Source organism: Mesocricetus auratus, unplaced genomic scaffold, assembly GCF_017639785.1.
Source record: "Mesocricetus auratus isolate SY011 unplaced genomic scaffold, BCM_Maur_2.0 Super-Scaffold_100007, whole genome shotgun sequence".
Classification (NCBI taxonomy): domain Eukaryota; kingdom Metazoa; phylum Chordata; class Mammalia; order Rodentia; family Cricetidae; genus Mesocricetus; species Mesocricetus auratus.
Window position 1 is genome coordinate 56,421,515 of NW_024429191.1, and position 13,585 is coordinate 56,435,099.

The 13,585-nt window shown below is 51.0% G+C and overlaps 2 protein-coding genes across 4 annotated transcripts in view; both read left to right on the forward strand.

Moving 5' to 3' along the window:
- Positions 1 to 3,873, forward strand: part of Sez6 (seizure related 6 homolog) — a 45,954-nt gene extending 42,081 nt beyond the window's left edge. The window contains 7 exon segments of the mRNA XM_040749223.1: positions 124 to 318; positions 1,366 to 1,557; positions 1,638 to 1,835; positions 2,106 to 2,144; positions 2,363 to 2,480; positions 2,568 to 2,670; positions 2,822 to 3,873. Of these exon segments, the coding sequence (XP_040605157.1) occupies positions 124 to 318; positions 1,366 to 1,557; positions 1,638 to 1,835; positions 2,106 to 2,144; positions 2,363 to 2,480; positions 2,568 to 2,670; positions 2,822 to 2,851 (875 nt within the window). The 3' untranslated portion in view covers positions 2,852 to 3,873.
- Positions 3,874 to 8,054: 4,181 nt separating this feature from the next.
- Phf12 (PHD finger protein 12) overlaps positions 8,055 to 13,585 on the forward strand; it is a 44,776-nt gene continuing 39,245 nt past the window's right edge. For 2 of the 3 annotated variants that reach the window (XM_040749224.1, XM_040749225.1), the window contains exons 1-2: positions 8,055 to 8,260; positions 8,899 to 9,080. In XM_040749224.1, coding sequence (XP_040605158.1) covers positions 8,195 to 8,260; positions 8,899 to 9,080 — 248 coding nt within the window. In that variant the 5' untranslated portion in view covers positions 8,055 to 8,194. The remainder of the gene's footprint in view (positions 8,261 to 8,898; positions 9,081 to 13,585) is intronic. The other variant, XM_040749226.1, reaches the window with a different exon arrangement.

Here is a 13,585-nt window from a genome sequence, read left to right on the forward strand (position 1 = left end):
AGGGAGAATTTGTTACTGAGTCTTTCCAAGTCAATCTAGGCTCAGGATGATTTGCAGGAACCAAAGGGACCTCAGAGTTGGTACTGGCCAAGGGGCTGCATCTCCCTGTTTCTGTGTCCCCAGAGGTGCCCCGAAATGACACATGTCCTGAGCTACCAGAGATCCCCAATGGCTGGAAGAGTCCGTCACAGCCTGAGCTGGTGCATGGCACAGTGGTCACCTACCAGTGCTACCCTGGCTACCAGGTGGTGGGGTCCAGTATTCTCATGTGCCAGTGGGACCTAAGCTGGAGTGAGGACCTGCCCTCATGCCAGAGGGGTGAGTGTGCCTGTTCCCATGGTCCTTCCAACTTGACTCGTATGTTCTGAGAGAAAATCTGGAACTGGTCCTGGTTTCTGCTAGCATTCTTGTTCTTCTGACTTGGCCCCTCAGTTTCCTTATCTGTGAAATGGAGATGATCCATTGTCACAGGGCTTCCAGATAAGTACTGCAAGCATTTCCTGGCTAATGACCAGGCAGTGCTTGCATGGGAAGGGAATGTGTGGCTTTGCTGAGCTTAATGAGTGGAAAAAGGATATATCAGCAAAATGGTAGGCACAGTCAGGCAGGGTGTGTCACATGCCTGGATCCTCAGCCTTCAGGAAGCTGAGGCAGGAGGATCAGGAATTTGAAGACTGCCTGAGGTATAGTGTGAGGCATTTATCTCCCTCCAAAGGTACCAGGGGTGGGGGTGGGGTGGCCAAGTGGCTAAGAGCACTTACCGCTCCTGCAGAAGACCCAGGTTTGGTTCCAAACACTCACATCAGGCAGCTCACAGCCTCCTGCAGCCAGTGTCAAGGGATCCAATACCTTCTTCTAGCCTTGGTAGGCATCTACATTTATGCAGCACACATAAACTCCACACACACTAAAAGGGCTGGAGATGGACCTCAGTGATAGAGTACCACCTGGCATGCATGTCATCTTGGGTTCTAGCATTGCCAAAAAAGGAAGATGCAGACATTCAAATGGAAGCAGAGCCACATAGCCTAGCAGTAGCTGACCTGTGACACTTGAGAAAAAACAGGCAAACAGGCCTTTTGTCCCACTCCCATAAGTCTCTAACCCAGACTGGCCTCAAGCTCCTATGAAACTGAGGACTACTTTGAATTTCTACCTGGTACCTCCACTTTCTTAGTACTGGAATTTCATCCACCTTCTGGAGTGCTGGGATTACAGGCATGCATCACCAGGCCGGGTTTAGGTAAATCCGGGTTTAGATTAAATCCAGGGTTTCATGCATGCTTCCAAAGCACTCTTACCAACTGAGCTATACCCTCAGACACCGAGCCTCCCCTACTTCCCTCCTTCCCTCTCCATCCGTAGTGACATCCTGCCACGACCCAGGGGATGTGGAACACAGCCGGCGTCTTGTATCCAGCCCCAAGTTTCCTGTGGGGGCAACTGTGCAGTACATCTGTGACCAGGGTTTTGTGCTGACGGGGAGTGCCATCCTCACCTGCCATGATCGTCAGGCTGGCAGCCCCAAGTGGAGTGACAGGGCCCCCAAATGTCTCCGTAAGTGTCAAGTGTGTAGGACGGGGCCTTTTGGAAGGAGAGGGACATGACGTCTTCACCTGACTCTGCCTACCTTGCAGTGGAACAGTTCAAGCCATGCCATGGCCTCAGAGCCCCTGAGAACGGTGCCCGGAGTCCTGAGAAGCGGCTTCACCCAGCAGGGGCCACCATCCACTTCTCCTGTGCCCCTGGCTATGTGCTGAAGGGCCAGGCCAGCATCAAATGTGTGCCTGGACACCCCTCGCACTGGAGTGATCCCCCACCCATCTGTAGGGCTGGTGAGTGCCACTATTCCCTTAAACCCCCTTCTGGCCCACAGAATTACTGTAGTAAAGCAATTCCATGTTGAGAATCAGAAGTGCCTGCCCATGCCTCTTCCTGTCCCCCAGTCTCTGCCCATCTCTGATTGAACATCACCAAGGCAATGCAGAAGTGGGCTCTCCCTGGTCAATTCCTCCCCGAAGACAAGCCCACTTCTGTGCTCCTTGCATTGGTGACTTGGTCCATCAGGCTTACCCATTGCCCTTGGCCCTCCCCTCTTGTTCCAGCCTCCCTGGATGGGTTCTACAATGGCCGTAGCCTGGATGGTGAGTCCCCATGCTTGAGAGCCAGATATGTGGTCCACCTGCATCTGGTTCCCACAAATGGGAGGCAGAGAAAGTCGCTTGGGCCTAGAAGGACATAAAACTTCCCTACCCTCACCAGCTAATGGAGTCTGGTCTCTGAATGCCCTAGAGATGGGAGGGGACATAGGTCCTAAGGGGGAGGGACATCAGCTCCAATCCCATCCACCCTTTGCTTTCAGTAGCCAAGGCACCTGCTACCTCCAGTGCCCTGGATGCTGCCCACATGGCAGCTGCCATCTTCCTACCACTGGTGGCCATGGTGTTGCTGGTGGGAGGCGTGTACCTCTACTTCTCCAGGTGAGTCTGGCTTCTCTTTCTGTTCTACACACCCCACTCACTCCTGCCCTGCAGCCCCACCTTACAGGGGCTCCTCTGTCCTCACAGGCTCCAGGGGAAGAGTCCCCTGCAACTTCCCCGAACTCATCCTCGCCCCTATAACCGCATCACGGTGGAGTCAGCATTCGACAACCCAACCTATGAGACTGGAGTAAGTATCCATGTTGGACTCAGTTCTTCGTGCCCTTGGATGGGTATGACTGTGGGTCCTGCCCAGCCCCTCTTTTGCCCTGGGAAAGTGGATTCTGGCCCGACAAATCTTTTACGAGTTTCCAACTCCCCGCAGTCTCTTTCCTTTGCAGGAGACGAGAGAATATGAAGTTTCTATCTAGGCGGGAGCAGCCTGGGGATGCACATGCAGCCCTGCATCACAGGCCAGTGGCAGGGCTCCTGACTCTCTGCCATCCCTTCACCTCCTGTACATACCACCTGGGAAGAGACACCACCAATTCCTCAAGAAGTTGTGCCCTTCCCTGCCTGCAATGCCCACAGTGACCTTTTTTCTTGGCACCACTGCCCACTTAGGGCCCTTCTTTGGGTCCAAATCAGGGGCACTTGACTTGGATAGAACATAGCTGGAGCACATTACCAGCAGCCAACATCTTCCTTCTTCTCTTATGCCCTGGCCCCCAGGCCTGGAAGCTGAGGCAGAGCAGAGGCACGTTCTACACATAGCCACCATCCAGCCCTGGCATGTAGACTCCAGAAGAGCCGATTTGCAGCAGTAGAAATGGAACCAGGGTGCCCCTCACAGGGCCATTACAAGTGACCAAAATTGTTCTCAACTGTGACTTCTTGGTAGTCCTGGCATGCCAATAGCAGCCCCCAGGGAGGTTTCTAGTCCATCTCTAAAGGCTCAGAATTGGAGTTATGCCTTTTGCCCTGTCCCAGGGAGGTGATGATTTAAGGAATCCTAAAAGGTCAGGGACTCTATCCCAAGCTCAGGTTGGGCTTCACTGGACACTCGTGCTCCACACCAAAGCAGGACACCCTACTGCACCCTGGCAATCCCTTTACTCTGAGGAGGGAGAGACCTTCCCTGATGCTTATCTGGCTGTTACAAATACCCCCTTTCCCATCAATCCCTCTTCTAAGCCACTTACCATGCTCCTCCTCCCTGCCACTATTATGGTATGCCAGGAGAGCACAGGGCACATTCTGGAGAGGAGCAGAAGTCCAAGGACCCAGGAACATGGCACAGAACTGAAGTCAGAAATCCCCAGGAGGAAGCCCAACCCGGACCGAAGGCCACTTTGTACATATGATGTATTATATGGGGTCTGGGCCCTAGTCAGAAAGCAATCTTTTATTTCTGTTGTTTCCTTATTAAAATGGTGTTTTTTGGAAAAAATAAGCAGTGTGAATGGAGCTTTCTTGGAGGGAAGAGGCGTGGCAGATGAATGAGACATGGATCTTGGCATTGGAAGACCTGCTGGACCCACCAATCAGTCATCCCCAGATAGTGAGAGAGAGAAAAATGTTACATGCAGTTAAATAAGCAACACTGCCCCAAAGACATTAGTGTTACAGATGGCTGGTGAAATGAGAGACCCAGCGGTTAATGCCACAGGGATGCAGGAACTCAGTATCTCAAGAGCTCCTCCACCCCAATGCCTGATTCCTTCCTCGTTGCCAGGGCTAGAACTATAGATTGGCCCATCCCAAAGCCCCTTTAATACCGCTGAACTGCTGACAGGGCCTGGAGTCTGATGAATCCTTCCTTCCACTTTTTCCTACCAAGTGAAGATTGAGAGTACCATAATCTGAACCCTTGTGCATAAACTGGCTAGCTTGGCTTGGCCACAGAAAACATCCAGACTGTGAGCAGGAGTGACAGGGAAGCTTGGGGGCACCTGACACAGGCAAGAGCCCTGCCCGTAGACCCTTTAAAGTGACTGCTGAAACATATATACAAGTAATATTATACAGACTGAGCAGATTATACTTATGTATTTAGAAGTGTGTGTATAGTCATATATGTGACAACAATTAATTTTAAAAGATGTCATGAATTTGAAAGAGAAAGAAGGGATATATAAGGGGAGTTGGAGGGAGGAAAATGAAGGAAGAAATGATGTAATTATATTATAATCTCAAAAAATAAAAGTTGGGTGGTAGTGGTACATGCCTTTAATCTCAGCACTTGGGAGGCAGAGGTAGGCAAATCTCTGAATTCAAGGCCAGCCTGGTCTACAGGACAGCTAGGGCTACACAAAGAAACCCCATCTAGAAAAAACCAAATAATAAAAAATAAAGACTGGGCATGGTGGCAAACACCTTTAATCCCAGCACTTGGGAAGCAGAGGCAGGTGGATCATTGTGAGTTCAAGGCCAGTCTGGTCTACAGATCGAGTTCCAGGACAGCCAGAACTGTTACACAGGGAATCTCTGTTTCAAAAAAACCAAAACAAACACATTTTAAAGAAGTGGTGGCTGACCAGGATATATTTAAATTTGCCCCTTCCCTATTACCTCTAAAGCTTCCAGAGATGAAGGTATCTTCCCAGGAGGCAGGCAACAGAGAATTGTGGACTAAAAGACAAAAATCCCTGAAAGAACAGCATCCACTAGCACCTTCTGCTTCTACAGTCTTCAATGGGTAGATGTGGACCAGAAATACCTCTGGGTCTCTGGCTCTAGGCAGCGCAAGTCTGGGGGGGTGGAGGGTGGGGGAAGGAGGGGGTTCCCGTTCATTCACAGTGCAATACCTAGATTGACCACAAGAGGTCGCTTCCAAAGGCTTCTGCATCCCACCTGCTCTTTCCCGGAGTCCCCTTAAACACCCTGAGATGGAGCTCTCCAAGGTGGCACCAAGTCCTGCCCCCCCACTAGGCTGGCCTCATCCTTCAGGCTCCAAAAGAAAGGTTTGTTGAGTGATTTGTTCCTGTGGCACCTGTCATTATCCCACTACCCGCTCCTGTTTTCAGCTGCAAAGCCTTGCTCACTGGGCATGTGCCAGCTGTTCACTCTGCCCAGTAATACCTTCAGGCTGACACAGCAGCACAGGTGTACTCTGGGCAGCAGGAAGGAAGCCAATGAGAGAGGGCGCATGAGGTTCGACTTCTGAGGTCATGTGGCATGAAGGAGGCATAAAGCCTGGCCTCTTCGTTCAAGGAACCTATCTCAGCCTGCTCCTTGAGAATCACATCTCACTCCTAAAGCTACTAATCTATTGTTAGCAGTGGCCACGATGGAAGTCAGAGAGTAGTCCATCTGCATGACATTCTCCACTTCTCCATGACCTTATTCTTTCTGAGCAGCAACACAGGGCCACCAGAGAAATACAAAGTTACACACACACCTAAAAATTCACACAGTTATTCGTGTCCTTTTTGACTTATAGTCCGCACTGTCCTAAAAGGATGAGCAACAGTTCCTTAGAGACAGTACACGTGGTATAGTGGAGAAAGTCTGACCTATGAATCAAGAAATGTTTCCTTTTTAGGTTTGTTATAAACTCACTATGAAACCTAAGCAAATCACTGTTCCACTCTGTGTATCTGGAAATCAAGAGTTTAAATCAAATATACACTATGTCCTTTCCAGTTTTACGACTGTGAGAATGATGTGTGCAGTAACATAAAAAATGAGTTTAGGTGTCCGGCGGTGGTGGCGCACGCCTTTGATCCCAGCACTCGGAAGGCAGAAGCAGGCGGATCTCTGTGAGTTTGAGGCCAGCCCGGTTTACAAAGCAAACTCCAAAACAGCTGTTATACAGAGAAACCCTGTCTCAAGAAACCAAAAAGGAAAAAAAAAAGTGTAGGAACAACCAAGCATAGCAGCAATAGCAGCACACATTAATCCCATAAATGGGACCAGAGACAGAGCCAGTCGGATTTCTGTGAGTTTATGGCCAACCTTGTCTACATAGGCTAGCTAGGACTGTGGAGTAAGACTCTGTCTTTGAAAGAGAGGGAGGGAAGGAAAGGGAGAAAAAAAAAAAAAAGAAGGTAGGACACAGTTGCATTGTTACCAATATTAACTCCTGGTGAGGTTCATTCACCCAGTTCCCTTCTCAATTGCTACACCTGCAGCTAGGCGGAAGTTATCCGTCCATATCGGAAAGCGATAACAAGAGGATAACGGCGCACACCCAAAGAGAAGCATGTCTCTCTGCCAAAAATTTGAGGTGAGATGCTCAAACTACAAATCCCAGCACCCTTCTCAGCAGCGCCCCCCCCCGCATTCTACAGTGCGGCGTCTGCAAATGAAACTACAACTCCCACAACTCATCAGACCCATCGCGATTCTTACTCCCAGGGTGCAATGCGTTCCCGTTCACCCTTGAACACTGCGCGGTGCAAGTTGGGGATTGAAGTCAGCTGTGGGCAGGTAGCTGGGCGTTGTCAGGATTACGGACTGTTTGGGCTCTCGATTTCCTCTGTAAGAGTGGGTCTCAGGGGCAGTGGCTAAGCGAGGGTAGTAAGACACAGCTTGAACCATCCTTGGTTCCATCGCGACGCAAAGCAGTGATGTTCGTGCTAAAATTAAGTGTCGAGAGCGGGAGTTAAGTGGGAAAAACCGCCACCCAAAGCGTCGTTTTTTGTCGCAATGGCTTTTTTTTCTTTTACTTTACCAATATGGCGGCCTGCTCTAGTCACACCTGATGCTGGAGCCAAACAATCCACTACAGCATCCCTATGATTGCTGCTGCCGCCGACAGCACACCGGCTCCATACAATATCACGTCTTGGTGACAGAGGACTCCAAGGGCATGGTAGCCCAAATCCCATTACCAAAATGGCGAAAGGAGACGCTTTCTTGTGCAGGCCGCCAGGTGACAATACGCCTGCGCGTGAGGCGGGTGCGTTGTTAAGGGACGGGAGAGTGGTAACCCTACACGCCTGCGCGGGAACAGAGACCCGGTCTGCACACAAACACCAATGGGTGAAGCGTCCCCAAGTTCGTGCGGCTGCGCCGTGACCCCTACGCGCTTTCCCAGGCGCCTGAGCGAGGCCTCAGGTCCCGCCCTTTTATCTCAGTACGCTGGCGCAGGGCAGAAAGGCGGTGCTTCTGGGCTCCAGACGAATGCCAGCGCGGCTGCGCGCAGGGGGGTACCCCATCACCGCGGCTGCGCGGGAGCCAGGCCGCCGGCTGTCACTGCGGTTGCGCGCGGCGAGCGGCGATCCCGGGGCGCCTGCGCGGGTGGCTTTGCGGGCGCTCGCGGTAAGTTTGCGCCAAGTGCGCGGCAGCCGGGACGCAGACGGCGGCGGCGGCGAGAGGCGGAGCCCGGGGACCACCCCCCATCATCCTCCCCCGAGTCACCTCACGTACCACAACCTCACCTAACCTCTCACCCCCCCTCCGGCCCCCCAACCCCGGGATGGCAGCGCCCTCCAGCCTTCCCGGCCGGACCAGCGGTCGCCAGAGCCAGCTTTAGCCTGTGGGCCTAGGCCCCGCCGAGGCCTGACCCCCCGAAGCCGGGATCCACTGTGCAGCCAGCCGCCGGGCCGGGGCTGAGGGGTTGCTCCCCTCTCACGGCCCTTGGGGAGGACGCTGCCGTCCCAGGGACTGGGGGCCGGGGGTTGGGGGGGAGCCAGGGCGAGGAAGTCAGAACCTGTGTTGGGAAGAGAGAAGGGGGCCGGGGGTCAGGAGTGCCCCCTTCCCCCGCCTCCCCCTTCCCCCCGGGGCTGGGGGGGCCGGAGCAGAGAGCGCCCAGCCCGGGAGGTGGATGAATGTGGGAGAAAATGGAGACCAAGACGATCGTGTACGACTTGGACACGTCGGGGGGGCTGATGGAGGTAAGAGTGGCCCTCATCTCCTTCCCCCATCACCGGGAGGGAACCACCGCCCCACAAAGCCGGCCCTGAGCTCGAAGCGCCGGAGGGCCGGGGAAGGGGTGGGTTCTTGCTCACCCAGTCTCTCCCTCCCATCTTTGCAATTTGGGGGACTGAGCTCAGTTTCCGAGGACGTCTGCAGCAGTTTCACCTACCCGCCGCCCTCAATTCGCTCTCCTGAGGCTTCAGCCCACTCCATTTCATTGCACCGGCAGGCCTCCCCACCCCCTTCTTGTCGGCCCCTTTGTGCTTCCCCCTGCACGTCCGGGTACCAAGCTTCGGGCCTCTCCGGAGCCGGGCTTTGGAGTCCCCCACTGTCCATACAAGGAAGTGGCGAGAAGGGAACCGCGCACCCTCTCCCCATCCCCCTACCCTGATCCTCCCCATTTGGAAGGAGCTTTTCTCGTTTCTGTGCTGCAGGAACGCAGCTAGGGTGGGCTTCCTCTGGTTCCGAGGACCCAGAGGTTCTGGAAGCAGCCTGGATGGGAGGAAGAAGGACAAAAGGGGGGAGAGGGGTGGGTGACGGAGAAGCCTCGCCTCGGGGACTACGGGCCGCCCGGGAGCTCCGAATGTGCACACACGCCGTTTGTATGTGTGTGCAGCAAATCCAAGCTCTGCTGGCTCCCCCCAAGACGGACGAGACAGAAAAGCGGAGTCGGAAGCCGGAGAAAGAGTCTCGGAGAAGCGGCAGGGCCACCAACCACGACAGCTGCGATAGCTGCAAGGAAGGTGGGGATCTCTTGTGCTGCGATCACTGCCCTGCCGCCTTCCACCTCCAGTGCTGGTAAGGGCTGGGGACCCCATTGGAGCCCCTTGGCAGACCCTACTCGGCACATTCCTTCACCGGGCCTGCAGAAATAACGGGCGCTGGCAGCCGCTAGCTGACTTTTCAGCCGCTGGGGTGAGCGCCTCTGCGATCCCGGCATTTGCTAGGATCCGGCCGATTTTCTGAAAGGAGCAGCGGCGTGACCCCGGGATGGGGGGTTGGGAGGAGTGAGGTGAGCCCCCTCTGAGATTGGAAGAAGATAGGGAGCTGAGACTGATCCGGCCGGGTGCTGCCGGCGGCGGCGGGGGAGGAAGGGGAGGAGCTCTAGGTCCAGTGCCGCTTGGCGGCCGCGCGCTCCCGCCACCCTCAGGGCTCCTGCCTGGCTGAGCTCTCCTTGGGGTCGGTGCGCAGAGCCCTCGGCCACCCAGTTCGTCCCGGTCCAGACCCAGGCGAGCGGGTGCTTGCGCCGGTGTAGGAAATTATAGAGGGTGTCTCTCGAGTCCACTTCCCTGCCTCACTGTTTACAATATGGCGACCTGCCTTTAAATTATATTTTTATTCTCAGCGCCATTTTGGCTGCATATATGATTTGCAAACGTCTCCGGGAGAATGGTGAGGGTAGCCCTTGAGCCCTTTTTGCAGCAGCTCCTCGAGGGCCAGGCCTGGGATCTCGCCGGCTTGATCCCTTTCTCTGTAGCTTGCCCCCTGTTGCCACTCCAGAGTGCCTCCCTCCTCCCTCTTCCGTCCTCCCTCCCTGCTCTGCTGCCTCTTAGGAAATCGGGCCGGGTTAGACAATTAAAATTGCCCTTGGGCGCCGATTTCTCTTCTCTGCTCTGGATCGACGAGCCCTTCGCCACAAAATTCTTCGCTGCTGGGGCAGGATTGTGTTTGGGAGCTCCAGAAAAGCAGTTTTAGGGGCTGAGAGCTGGAGAGCTGGTGGTTCTCCCACCCCAACCGAATGGGGGCGGGGGATGGGTTGATCGCCGGGTGCTTGATCCTTCTCATCGCAGAGCGATACGGAAAAAAGATAGTTTAGACTGTCTTCTGCCAAGAGACCACCTTTCTGCCCTGCACAAAAAAATCCACATCTGCACTTCGAAACCCGATAGCCTCTTGTTCTCCTCAGCAACAGTTGACTTCGGCTAGTGTCTGGGAGGAAAGGGCGCCTGGGGTCGGGTTGGGGCTGTTTTGTTTGTTCCCGCTTAGATTGTGAGGGAGGGGAGTCCTGCTTTTTTCTTTTGGTTTGGTTTTTGTTTTTTCCTTTTGTGTTTTCCAATTTAGCTGGTGTTGCCTATTTTAATTCCCCTTGTTTAAAAAAAATGTGTAAAGTCTCCACAGTTCCATCCACATTCCACCTCTTGGTTTATGGAATAATGTCTGTTGTATTTGTACTAATTGCAGGTTTTATTAGACAAATGACTGATACTGGATAAAATAAAACTGTGGTCAGGAGTTATGTGAGACAGTCCCATTACTAATTCCAAGACACTTTTGCCTAGGAGGGCACCCCATCTTGGCTTGTAATGTTTCAGGGACAAAAATTATTATCCTGGAGGAAGCTTTGCTAGTGGCCTTTAAATTTTTATTATGCAATGAGTAATGCCAGCAGTAAGGGCCTGTGGGTTGTTTTTAGCCTTCACTTCCTCTAAAGTGTAATTCTCCTGGAGAAAATATCTCTGGTCCAGTTTGTCCTATTTTTTTATTTGGGTTGTGGGTTTAGATGGCCTCACTCTGTTGCCTAACTTGGCTGTGAAATCAAATCATCATCCTGCCTCAGCCCCCAAAGTGTATGTCATCATGCCTGGCTCTCCCTTGCTGTTCTTTTTTTTTAAACTTATTTATTTATATTTTATATGTATTGGTGTTTCGCCTACATGTATGTCTGTATGAGGATGCCAGATCTCCTGAACTGGAGTTACAGACAGGTGTGAGCTTCCATGTGGGTGCTGGGAATTGAACTGGGATCCTCTGGAAGAGCAGCCAATTGCTCCTAACTTCTGAGCCAGCACCCCAGCCCCTCCCTTGCTGATCTTGAGTATAGAAGAGATTTGTACTTGAGTCAGTGTTGCTTATGGCTTTTGTTCTACTTAATTGATATATCGGTAGGACTGTGTATTAAATTTCTTCTCTCTGTCTCTTCCTTTTTCCATGATTTTTGAGACAATCTTTCTGTGTAACCCTGTTTGTTTTGGCTTCGCACTTGTTTTATAGCCCAAGATGACTTTCTTCCTATGCCAATCATCCCACCTCAGCCTCCTGCATGCTGGGATTACAGGTGTGCACCACCATGTCCAGCTATATTACCTCCAGGGTGAAGTGGGTGGTTAACTAAGATTGGTGATTCATGTTGAGTGAACATTTGATAAATTCCCTATTACCTTTTTTAAAATCTCATTTAATAATGTTGGAATTATTTATTAGGAGTCTGAAGCACCTTAAAATTGTTTGCTTCACAATTGTGAGGAACAGAGTTCAGCTCCCAGCAGCCACACAGCGAGCTGGGGGTCCTGCATAAGCCTTTATCTCCAGCTTGGGGGGAGGGGCAGAGACAGGATTACTGGTGATTAACAGCTTCTAGCCTTGTTGGGAGCCAAGTTGGTCCAGATCATAGCTTAGCTGAGAAAGCACCCAGAATTCTCAAAGGAATAAGCACGGAATAACAGAGGAGGACGCCCAATGCCCTCTGATCTTCCCTAACGCAAGAGTATGTACCTTCACTCATACACACATAGACACATTATTTTTAGTTTTTAAAAAGTTACATTTATTGCCATGATGTGGTGGCACACACCTTTAATTCCAGCACTTGGAAGGGAGAGGCAGTTGAATCTGAGCTCAAGACCAGCCTGGTTTCAGGATAGGCAGGGCTGTTACCCATTGAAATCCTATCTAACAAAACAAAACAAAAAAACAACAAATAATTTTTTTTATTTGTGGGGTTGTCTTGGAGCCCAGGTGGAAGTCAGGAGACAACTTTCAAGAGTCAGTTCTCTCTTCCCTATTGTTCCTAGGGATTGGACTCAGGGTGTCAGGCTGCCGTGTTTGGCAGCAAATATCTTTACCTCCTGAGACATCTTACTGGCTCCTAAAATAAGTAAGCCTTTAAATAAAAAACAAAAACTGAGGCATGGAAAAAGCGTGCTATCTTTTTGCCTAAGGTTGGGCTTTTAAACTCTTAAAAGCTGAACTCTGAGTCTTTTAATAGATGAGTATAAACTTGGCAAGTTTTAACTTCAGTTTCTGCTTTAACTGGAAGGAGGGAGGGGTTTTAGTTGTTGATGGGACTCAGGCTTGCTTGGCTATGCATTTCATTGACTCACACCCCCCACCCCACCCCCCACCCTCCTGCGCTTTCCGGGACCATGAATGAGAACTGGTAATCAGAGATTTGAAAATGGTAGTGAACGAGATAGGATTTGTTTCACATCTTCAGTTCTCCTGTTGAAGATGTCAGTACTGAATGAATGTACCATTGACTTATCTGAGTTATTCTCTAAGTCACAAAACACTCTAAGTATTAGTGAAAGAGGAGGAAGCCATCTTTTAAATAGAATTCCTGGTGCTTTCATTTCATAAGTCAGGATTTCCCCACTTTTCTGTTTGTTAATGTTTTTTAAGCTACAGTCCCCAACAAAATTGAAGTACTGATTCAGCCAGACTGGTGAGATCAAGTAGTTAATACCTGAGATTTGATTCCTGAGTGTGTTTTGAGTAGTTTTCCTGTTATTGCTTATTTGTATGGAGGTGAGGTTAGGTATAGCTGTATTTTCTCCTGTTTCCCCTTTGAACTGGCTGAGACTGCATTACTTAGATAAGCATACCAATGGTAGTGTCCCTTCTATGCAGAATGTAGGAGAGTGAGGTTGGAGTTTTATAAATACTGTGGGTCATGATTTCAGTGCTGCCATGTTTTCTTCATTGAAAGTTTTATGAAACAATTGGATAAGGGTTTGCTTGATTTTAATCCCAGCATTCTAAAGGATGAGCTAGAGTATTGAGAATTCCAAGCCTGTCTGGGCTATGTACAAAGACCCTGTCTGGAAAAAGAAAAAGAAAAGGCTCTGTGAGACAAGTCCTCTGTTGGCTGTTTTTCTAGTATGCTTTATAGTAATCAGTATAATTTATTTTTTTTATTTTAATTTTTTATTTTTATTTTTTATTTTTGGTTTTTCGAGACAGCTCTGTGGCTTTGGAGGCTGTCCTGGAACTCACTTGGTAGTCCAGGCTGGCCTCGAACTCACAGAGATCCGCCTGCCTCTGCCTCCCAAGTGCTGGGATTAAAGGCGTGCGCCACCAACGCCCGGCTATCAGTATAATTTAAAGTGTCCCAGAATTGCTTCCCTTTGGGATGATCCTGGGAGTTGAGCCTGGCTAGGGCCTGGTAACTTCTTCCCGCCACAGTTTCCCGAGTAGCCAAGATTACAAACCTGAAATACCAAGCCTAGACAGAAGTGATTCCTAGGCAAATCTTATCTCTTGGGCTTAAGACACAGCACTAAACCACAAATTTTTTTTAGATAAAT